The 11336-nt window shown below is 37.8% G+C and overlaps 1 protein-coding gene across 1 annotated transcript; it reads right to left on the bottom strand.

The window, feature by feature from the left end:
* Positions 1 to 212: 212 nt before the first annotated feature.
* Positions 213 to 10526, bottom strand: LOC147397493 (adagio protein 1-like). The gene is made up of 3 exons (XM_086449188.1): positions 10064 to 10526; positions 765 to 2391; positions 213 to 516 (listed from the first exon to the last, which is right to left on the bottom strand). Exons 1-2 carry the CDS (start codon positions 10285 to 10287, stop codon positions 780 to 782), a joined length of 1836 nt encoding a protein of 611 aa, XP_086305314.1. The 5' UTR covers positions 10288 to 10526; the 3' UTR covers positions 213 to 516; positions 765 to 779.
* Positions 10527 to 11336: the final 810 nt, after the last annotated feature.

The following is an 11336-nucleotide window of genomic DNA, read 5'->3' on the forward strand; positions in this document are numbered from 1 at the left end:
GAGGGGAAAAAAGAGGGGGGGCAGCTTTATATTGTCGCCTAACCAGTCCCTCTTATTTGCAGAAACTGACGGAAAATCATGAATTCTTAATTCTTAACCCCAAACATGAGGATCTCCAAAATACAACTAAAGAGAAAATGTGACCGAAGTTAACTGGTGAATGATTTTGTTTTGTGACATCTTGGCATAACCCACCAAAGTTAATAAATAGATACCGACAAAGATCACAATACTTATAGGATAAACATGGAGGTTAAAGTGTAAATATATACAGAAAAGTTACATTCTTCTCGAAAAAGAACTCACAAAGTAACCCCAAATTATAGCAGTATCACTTAACTATATACCTGAATATTACTGACCTAATCCCACTACACAACCATACAGGTAGAATGTATATTTGACATTTTCAAGCATGATTCTGTGAGATAAACTCCTTTGCTGTCAACAGATCAAGCATGATTCGTGAAGATAAACTCCCATCACCCAAAAACAGATCAATCCGACTAGATGAACCTGTAACAGGAAAATACATCATGCATAGCAATAATTTCATGAGTTCTAACCACAGTAACATATCATACGATATTCTAACAAACAAACACAACAATGAAACATTGACAATCATCCAACCACAAACCATTTCTTGACCACTTTACAAAGCCCAACTTAGTTGATTGCACCAATGATCAAAACTATTCATCCAAATTGTAATTAAATTTGGTGTTGAAATCATTAATAACAGTTCCATCCAAATGACTTACCAGTGTATTTCTGAATCACATGATTGAGCTTGCCAAAGACAGCTCATGCAGCTCACTCAGCATCCACTCCTCTCCAGTTTGTCCGCCAAGAACTATAGCCCTCGTTCCTCCAACAACACACGTACTATGGCCCCAAGCGAATCTCGGGGGACGGCCAGGTACATTTAATATCCTCCAGGTTGGTTTTTCATCAGTTGGGTCCAGGAGATACAGCTGGGAGGCAGAGTGAAGACCAGCAACCGACCCACCAAAGATCAGAATCCTACCACATGGGAGACTTACTGCAACGTGATCCAGCCGAGGAGGAGGAGCTATACCTGCTGGATTTCCAGCACCAGGCATTCCACTTCCAGTTACGCATCTCCAACATGGTTCCTCTTCACTTAGATCCATCGTGAATACGTCACTTGAGCGGAGTCGAAGAGGCCCACTCTTGGCCAGGCCTCCGAACATCAATATTTTGCGTCCACCATAGACAGAAAGTGTATGGCCCAACCTGGAAGGAGGTGTCCATGACACGGGTATCTCTCTCCAAACAGGTTTCTCCATCGTTGTGAGATCCAAAAGGAAGGTGTCACTGAGAAGCACCCCAGAATCTGCACAGCCACCAGAAACTACCAACTTAGTGCCATCTAATGTGCACGAACTGTGCCATGATCTGGGAAGTGGCGGGGCCAATCCAGAGATTTCACGCCATGTGGGATGCTGTGCATCCAAATCCAATACAAAGACGTCATTGAGTAAGCCCTGCTTTCCACATCCTCCAAAGACGACCAAGACTGATCCATTTACACAAGAAAGAGTGTGACCCCACCGGCCCGGAGGTGGGGAGCTCACTTTGACGTGTTGCCACTCTGGGTGGTTAGAATTCAAATCCAACACAAATGTGTCGTTCATTGGCTGCATGTTCACCCCTTCCCCACCAAATAAAACCACCCGATTTCCAACGGCACAGGCGCCAAAGTTGCAACGAGAGGGCTCCACTGTACCTCCAACAGTTAACTTCCTCCATGCTGCAGCTTCAAGAGTGGTTAATTCCTGTGCCAGCCGACCCCATCCCAGTCGTTTTGCACCAGGTACTGTCTCCAACACACGAGTTGTTTCACTACCCCATGCATTTTGGCAAACCATTCTCCACAGGTCCTCGTTCCTTGTTAATTGATAGAGCCGCATACAAACAGAACCAACAGAGGCAATATCTCTAGGTGTCAGCCTTGAGAGTATCTTGTGAGACAAGACCTCGTCACTAAGTTGAAACATGCCACAAAGATCAGAACAAACATTTCCATATCCAGATGGAGGAGGCCTGTATGAGGAGAGATCAGAATGGAACCGATCGGATGATCTTCTAGACTCTTTCACTGAAGATCCAGGCAGTGGACCCAAATCAAGATTCGCTTCAGTGAAGAACTGGATGCCAATAACGTGGGTAATGGTATCATCATCACCATATATTGGGGTCAACCGCAACCTGTTCATCAATGGAGAACCATCTTTCTTGAAGTTCAATAGATCACCTTGGAACTCAACCCCATCATCAAGGCATCTCCGTATTTCTGAAACTACGGTGGAATCTACCAATGGATGCCTCCTTTTAGCAAATGGCCCTCTACACTGCAAGAAACGGCTGAAACAAGACCTCAAGATATCAGTACTAGTATGGTTCTAGGTGAGCAATACAAAAGCAAACAAGAAAATAAATGTGTCACATTCAACCTTCAATACTTAAAATATGGAAGCTTCAAATAATTAGTGGAATAAAAATGGGCTGGATAAATAATGTGTGTGCATGTCCGTGGTGCCCCACCCAACCCAACACACAGGGTCGTTTCAGACATCAAGAACAACATAAAAGTAAATCAAGTACAAATAACAAAAATAAATGTGTGGATCAAAAAAGGGGATAACAAAACAATGACCATGAAGTTATCCAATATGAGACTTTTTAGATTCCAGTAAGAGTGAAATAGACAAGCTCACGCAATGCAAATGACCATCTCAGCTATCTCATATCAGTCATTCAGGTTATCAAGAACAAGTTAATAAAGTTATAAATGTAAAAGACCACCACAAACATTAAAGAACTTAAAGGAAGAAGTAAAACAGATAGAATGAAAAATGTTTTATTGGATCTATAATTTAATTAACTACAATTGGTAAACAAGATAAAGTAACACAAAACAGCTAATACTCCCTTGTAAAGCATATGACTACTAAACAAATGGCGCTGACTTTGAAGTTATTACCAATAAGGGAAAGGTAACCAAGTTGACGCAATCATAGTCACCAAGTCAGGGGTTTGGGAATTAGTCGATAAGGGAAAAAGTCGAAGAAAACAAAAAAATTGAAATAGTTTTAAGATAATGTTTTTTTTTTTTTTGTTCTAAAAAGTATTATCATTTATATCATCAAATCCTACTTTAAATTATAAGAATAAATAGTCTGCGAAAAAACCCTTTAAAAAGTGACGATGAAATCACATTTTTTTGTTAAATCGCGACTTTCGTTTAACATGTGACTTTTTCAAAAAGTCGTGATTTAATCACCGGCCTTTAAAATCGCACTTTAATCACGACTTTTTCAAGAAGTCGACGACGTTGGTGACTATGGACACAATGCACATAGCCATCTCCGCTATCTCATATCAAACATTCAGGTCTCTGTTAAGTCTTTCTATTATTGTTTGCTTCCGTCATGTGAGGTATCTTTCTCTCCATCTGTCATTTGGTCTGCTCTTGTTCCTTTTAAGGTGTCTTTCTTTTTATGACTTGCCTCTTTGGGTAGAATCCTCACCTTGAATAATTTGATCTATCGGGGGTGGATTACCTCAAATTTTTGCTATCTTTGTTTGAGGGACGGGGAGTCTGTCAACCACATTCTTATTTACTGTTCTTTCTCCTGTGTTATTTAGATGTTCTTCTTATCTCGTTTCCAAGTGGATTGAATTCTTCCTTTATCTTTTTTTGCGCTTTTAGAGGGTTGGAGTTCTAATATCTTCTCTTCTAAAAAGAGACATCTTTGGACTATCCTTCTTTTCACCATTACTTGGGGTCTCTGGAGAGAGCTCAACAACAGAGTGTCTCATAACAATGAGAGCTTTTCTCACACAGTGATTTTAGAGATTTTGGGATTTCCTTTCTTTTGGTCAAAGATGAGTAAAGACTTTGAGGAAGTGTGCTTCCAAGATTTTGTATTTAATTGGGAAACCATTTGTGACTCGTAGCACCCCACCGGACGTGTATTTTATCCTTTCTTTCTTTCTTTCCTTGTTGTTTTTTCTTGTCTTGTTGTTTGGGAGCTATCTCAGCCTCCTCTTCTCATTTTCTTCATTAATTAAATTTATATATATCAAAAAAAAAAAAACTTCATAAATTTAAAATTCAACTAACAATAAAGAACTAAAAGGAAGAAGTGAAATTGATAAAATAAGAAATTCCTTTTTCCTTTGATGCAAAAAAGCGTCCTAACTCCCTTTGAAAGTGGGACTAATCCCTATAGATATCCCTGCCACAACAAACAGGCGTATTGGGTAAAGTTGCGAGTGGGAAGACTCGATCTCACAACCTTGAGGACCACACCTAAGCCGTTGAACAACTACACCACCACTCATGTGACAATTAGAAATGTCTTATCAGATCTACAATTTGTAAGCAAAATAAGGAAATACAAAACAACTAATCTTTCCTTTTGAAAGCACAAGACTATCACACTTTTATCAAGACAACAAACACCACTAGTCGGCAAAAAAATTCTAGTACACATCCAACATTTCCCATTCAATCCTTCAAGCAGGTGAATGACGATCACTAGTCCTAACTTGTTGCTCTGGCAAAGAAAATCACTAATTTAATCATCACGTTTTTATTGAAGGTTTTTAATAGTACCTAAGAAAAATTTTCCCGCATAAAATGATAATGTTCACAACTTAGATGCTTCATCTTTTGAGAAAAATCGACAACATTTGATTGTTGGGATGCATGAAGAGAGGAAAGATGAGAAGTTTATGTAAAGTAGCACCATTGTCCAAATTATTTTTTTTGATAAAGTGTAAAGATATATTAAGGGAAAAGAAAAGGATTTACAAAACAGGCAGTTGAGATACCCAAATAGAACAAAGAAAACAAAAAGAAGCAAAGCAAACAAACAAATCGCTAAGAGTTACACAAAAGATCCCATCTAAATACAAAGTCGTTAAAAGATACCCCCAAAAATTCCTTGCTCAATTTCGACCAAAAGTACAGCAAACCCAAAATCTACAGATATACAACAACATGAGGCAAACATTCCTTACCCTGAAACACCATGTAGTTCCTCTATCTCCAAAGACCTCATGCAATGACCAACAAAAGGATAGCTCAAAGGTATCTTTTTCTAAGAAAGAAAGTGTTAAAAGTCCATGCTTCCAAAAGCGACAAGAAATTTTTAGGAAAAACCCACTCCAGTTGAAAAAGGGAGAGAAATGTAGTCCAAATACCCCGAGAAAATGAGTAATGAATTAATGTGGTTAACAGACTCTGCTTCACTCAAGTAAAGAGGGCAAAAATTTGGAGTAATCCAACCACGTCTAATCAAGTTATCCAAGGTAAGAATTTCTTTAAGGAAGCTAACCACACGAAGAATGGAATCTTGGATGGGATAAGAGCACTCCAAACAATAGTTTTTTTTTTTTCAATAAGTATAATACACTCCAAACAATAGTTTCCAAGAAAGAGTTCTCGAGCAAAAGAAGAAGTTTATAAAATGAACGAACTGAGAATCTCTTGTCCTTAGTCGAAAACCATTCCCTTTTGTCTTGATTATTCTCATTAATTTGAGCAAAATTCAAGAAATCAAGAGAAGATATTACCTCTACTATCTCCCAGTCATTGAAATTCCTCCTGAATGTCAAATTGCAAGTAGTAGTAATGCCATTACGAATCAGACAATTCTAAACCGCATAGTTCTTTTTCAAAGAAAAATTGTACAAAGACCGGTATTGAGTTGATAGAGGAAATGTTACCACACCATTTATCCTCCTAAAAAGTAACTCTATCTCCTAGTCCTACTCTATAAGTGATCCAACTATCAAACTGATTGACAACCTTGAGAATCCCTTTCTACACACTACAACCATACATGCTTGAGGCCTCACCACTATATCAACCAAATCTCTTCTCACTGTATTTAGCTTGCACAACTCTCCTCCACAAATTACTCATTTCCTCCCCAAACCCCCACAACCATTTACCTAACAAAGCTCTATTGGTAAGCCTTACACCTCTGATCCCCAATCCTTTATTTTTCTTTAGGGTACAAATCAACTTCCAATTTATCAAGTGGTACCTTCTTTCTCCATTCTTATCATTCCATAGGAAATTCTTCATAAGACGTGCCCATTTAATCTCTACAGAACTGGGTAAAGAGAAAAGGGATAAGAAATAATCGGAATACTAGTCAAAGTACTCTTAATTAAAGTTACCTTTCCACATTTTGAAAGATATCTCGCCTTCCACATGCTTAGCTTCTTTTCCAAACTCACCACCACACTTCCCAAATGCTCTTGCTATTGTAAGGTGCCCCTAACAGTAGGCCTAAATAAGAAGATGAAAAACTGCCAAAGGTGCACTCCAATGTGGCTGCCAACATAGGAAGATCATAAACGTTTCCCACCCCGAACAACTTGTTTTTTTTTTTTTTCAAGTTTATATGCAAACCAGAGATTGCTTCAAAACAATATAGAAGCACTCGCAAAATACGCACTTGCTCCTTACGTGATCTAAGAACACCAAGGTATCATCCACAAATTGAAGATGAGAGATCAATGGTCCCTTATTGTTCACCCTGAAACCCGATAATTTCCTTAAATCTACCACCCTTTAGAAAAGTTTACCCAGTGCCTCAGCCACAATAAGAAATAAAAATGGGGAAAAGGGATCCCCTTGTCTCAAGCCCCTCGTGCCTCTAAAGAAACCTATAGGGCTATCGTTAATAAAAATAGAGAAGGAGACCGTTGTTGTGCACTTCATAATCCACCCAATCCACTTTGACCCAAAACCCATTCTTTCCAACATATACTCCATAAACTCCAACTCGTATGACCCTAACCTTTTTGCCTATCGATTTTTCCTACCAACATGGCCTTCTTTTCTTTCAATCTCTAGTCAAGACATTCATTTGCTATCAACACTCCGTCTAGAATCTATCTCACTTTAATAAAGGCCGCTTGTTCAAACCCAATTAAAATTTTCAAATATGCTCACTGATAGTGGTGTAAAGCCCCCACTTCATATAGAACTTTGCTTCTATGAAGTAACTACTATTTCTTGATGATTCAAATGAGCAAGTGTGTGTCTGTACGCGCTCGTGTGAGAAAGAGAGAGAGAGAGTTGACAAGCAAAACATGGCTTCGACATAGTAATAAATTTAGTATTAGAATCTTGTTAAGTAATGTTTTTATTTATTAAATTTAGAATTCACATTATAGAGCTGTTGGGATTTGTTCTAGTTGCTCAATTAGTAAGAAGGAATAGGAGTTTTGCTTGTTTTGCAAGTTGAAATTATTTTGAAACATTGCTAAATATTTTTATTTCTTTTAGGGAAGTATCTTCAATAGGGTGGCTTTCGTGGAAGCGACTTCCAAACCTTAACCAAAAGGTCGAAAGTTCAAGTGATGATACCAAATCAGTACTTCTTTTAGGGAAGTATCATGTCAGTATATAAAATGGAACGTAATGGATATTCTACATCGTCGAATGGAATGGCAATGTTTGAATGAATTTTCTCTTTGCATCTTCTCTCTAGATGTGGTGAGACTCCATACATTTATGCATCTGTCTCCCTTATTTTTCTGCTAATACAATCACAAAACCCTAAACCCAAATTTGTACTACATTTTTGCAACCCGCCCCCCCCCCCCCAGCCAACCAAAAAAATTTTCATCCAGTAGACTTAGAAATTGTGTAACAATAGAAAGATTTAAGTAACAGCCAAGGTTCCTTCGAAGGGGGTTTTATTTGTTTGGACCGCCGTGAAGGTGAGGATTATAACAATTGATCAGTTGAGGAGAAGGGGTTTCTACAGCCTGTATATTTGTTGCATGTGCTTGGCAAATGAAGAAACAGCCAATCACTTGCTTTTGCATTGCGAGGTGGCAAGGGGAGTATGGATCCATTGCTTTTCGTTGTTCGGGATTGATTCATGACTTTTGGGTTCGGTAAGAGAAGTCTTTAGTGAATGGCTTCAATTGGGGATATGCTTCCATAATTCAAAAAGGTTGATTTGGGGTTTAACCCCTTTTGCGATTTCATGGTGTATTTGGAAAGAAAGAAATCCTAGAGTGTTTGAAGGGAAGACTCAATCAAGCCAAGCATTAGTTTTATTGGCTCTAGGGCTTCTTTTTTCTGGTGTAAGATCTTCAAAGGAGTGTTCTTTGAGGATTTCTTAGTCCGTTGGGATAGTATTTGTAACATTTCTTATTAGTTGTTCTTTGTTTCTCCTTTGTATTTTCTTTTCTTGGGTTGAACATCTTGACCTTCCTCTCTTTCGTAATTTCTTCCTATCCATTATCTATCCAAAGAAAAAAAGGAAGATTTAAGTGAAATTGGTATTAAGTGTGGATGATATAACAAACCCCATTAAAGAGAGGGAAAATGGTTAGAAAAATCAATGAACAAGCAAATTCAAAAGAAGATAGAACAATTGAATGCCTCGATTACAATTAAACTCCTTGATTAATTTCATTATGAGATAGAAGATATATTTAAATTGCAGCACCTTTCACCACTTGTTTGAAACCTAATTCAAAAAAACCTATCATGTTGTCCTGCATCAATTTTGGTGTCAAGGCTAATTGCTCTGCATCAATCCAGCTGAATGTATCCTATTCACCATTTTGGTATTAGATCTAGCTGCACTTTATCAAGCCGGCACAATGAACTTTATTCCACCATTCAATTCTATACAAAACTATGCCTTTCTTGACTCAAGTGTCTTCATATTTGCTATCACTACCTCAATACATGTCCCTTCTTGTCTTCTCTCTCTTTTAGAATCTTCTAAAAATGTTTAAAAACCAAGTGACAGAGAAATATTGGAAGCAAGAGAGACAACACTTAGGTGCAATTGTTGAGTTGGGTCAAAAGTAAAACCCAACTCAATGAAAGTGCACATATTCTTCTCTAGTTACATACGTGTACATTTCATGCATTTAATAATAATAGAAGAATATAATCTTCGTTATCTCTAACTGTGATAAGTATCCTTTCCCTTGTGATGTCTTTCATGTAATAAAAAAACAAACAACAGAGAAGATTTCTTGTGTGAGGGGATCCTTTGATAAGATTTGTTGTATAGGTAACTTCCAAATTCCGTTTGAGGGAGTTATTATATTTAGGATTACTCCAGAGATATGTAGAATTAGTTCTAACATCTCTTGACTACCTTGTAGCATTTGGAAGGTCTAGAGAACCGTGGAGAAAATCTTAAAAGATAATTGTCGATGGCATGGCAAAAGAATTCCATCTAGTCATGTTAGGGTGGGACGATCAGCTTTTACTCGCACATGAGGAAAATGTCCAATACTTCTTGTGCATCATGCATGGCGCCATGCCTTACATGCACATAGGAACAGACCATGAAAGGAGTGATTTAACATCCTCAGTCCTCACCCCTCAAGTTGAGTGGGCCAAACATAGTTCCATTCAACTTGGAACATACGTCGTCGAAGGATAATCAGGCAGTCTTTTAGTAAAAAAAAGAACAATGGATGCATCATGTTTATTACTCCTAAAACATTGGAACAGATTGATAGTCCAATTCAAGGAATTCACTAAACATGTACAACTCATGTCAACCACACACTAATTATCACAAAGTAGAATTTGGGGGTGAGTAACATGGAGTCCAATCGATCCAGCAGAAATCTTACACGCCCAAATCCAAGTTATTGATTCAACTTTTGATCCCATCCATTGAAAAACTATCTCTTTATGCTAATCACAAAAGAAGAGCAAAAATTTAGAAAACAAACCAAGTTCTTAACAGCTTTAATACGATTTCTACCCACAAAAAGTAATTTCTAGGATATTTACAATTGCATCCGACTTTGTTATGCAGATTAAACCCTCTAAAAATCTCAATTGAAGCCCTAAACGCATCCATTACCGAAATTAGAACTTTATTAACCAACAACCAAACAGAAATCGAGAAGAAAATTACAATTAGACGAAAATCGCACCCAATTATCAGATCTCAATTGATTAAAAACCAACAAAAGCTAACCAAAATATCAAATCGAAGAGATTAAGAAGACGAAAACATACCAATTTCGTCCGAGGATTTCTTCGGCGCGATAGCCAGTGACGAGCTCAAATCCAGTGTTGACGTATATAATTGGCTGATCCGGCTCCAAAGCATCTGTAACAACGAGACCACATGGAGCAGTTTGAAGCAAACTCCCGATTGTGAAGGAAAGAGGGCCTCCATCGTTCAACAAAAACCCTTCCTCGTCGCCACTCACTCCTTCCGAATCGCTATCCCACTCCATAATATCACCCCCAAAATCAACAATTTCAACCCATCACAGCAAATCCAAGCTGAAGGACAGAAGAAATTGGAGATACTGTTAGGGTTAGGGTTAGGGTTTCTTTATTTGAGAGAGATGAGGAGAGTTCGAGGTTCTGAGATGAACTGATGATGAGATTTTGGATGGATTGATGAGTGGCTGGTGAGACTTGGTGACTAAGCCACAAACCGATCTAATAAAGTCGAGAGAACCGGAGAGAAGTTGTATGTCTTCGTCGCACGTGCGTCTGAAAGAGAGAGGAGGGTATTCGCACGCTTGGACTGTGGATGAACTTATCTTGACACGTGGTGATGCTGGATGGTTAATTAACGGCTCTTGTTTTCCTCATTGGTGCGTACTACGCATTCGGAGTTCGCGAATGTTGCCCTTTCATAAAAGAAGTGTAAATTTTGATGTACCCTCCGGATTCTTGTGAAAATTGAAGACACCCCTTAACTTCGGTCTTCCTTGAGAGACTTGCGAAATGACCAAAGCAGTCTCATTCCCCGACCTCTTTAACCTATTATTTAATGAGAAACACTTTCCTTTCTAAGAGTTGTTGAGCTCAAATGGATTTACCAAATTAGCAATCCAACAACACCAAAACCCTCTAGATTTCAAGGAAAAAACTCAAATTCAAAAAAGAAAAAAAAATTGGACTTGATCCAAAGTTTTGAAAATGGATGACTGGTGAACTCCCACCGAATTCTTAGATTTTTTATTACAATTTAACAATGAAAAACAATCTTTAAAAAAAAAAAAACCCATAGAATTTTGTTCCTTACATCATTGTGGCATCAGATCATGTTTTTGGATGTCAAAAGGTGAGCTCAATAATCCTTAGTAAGATTTGAAATCTTATTTAAATTAATAAGACTAGACTTACTCTTATTTAATGGTATGTATCTATTCTTAAATAATTTTCATTTTTTTCTATCATATGATGGAATAACATATGCTCAATTACAAAATATTATTCTTTTGTAAAGATTATAAATATTTAAATCTTTAAAAGATTGATTATGATAGAA

Source organism: Akebia trifoliata, chromosome 8, assembly GCF_017979445.1.
Source record: "Akebia trifoliata isolate Shusen 1 chromosome 8, ASM1797944v1, whole genome shotgun sequence".
Classification (NCBI taxonomy): domain Eukaryota; kingdom Viridiplantae; phylum Streptophyta; class Magnoliopsida; order Ranunculales; family Lardizabalaceae; genus Akebia; species Akebia trifoliata.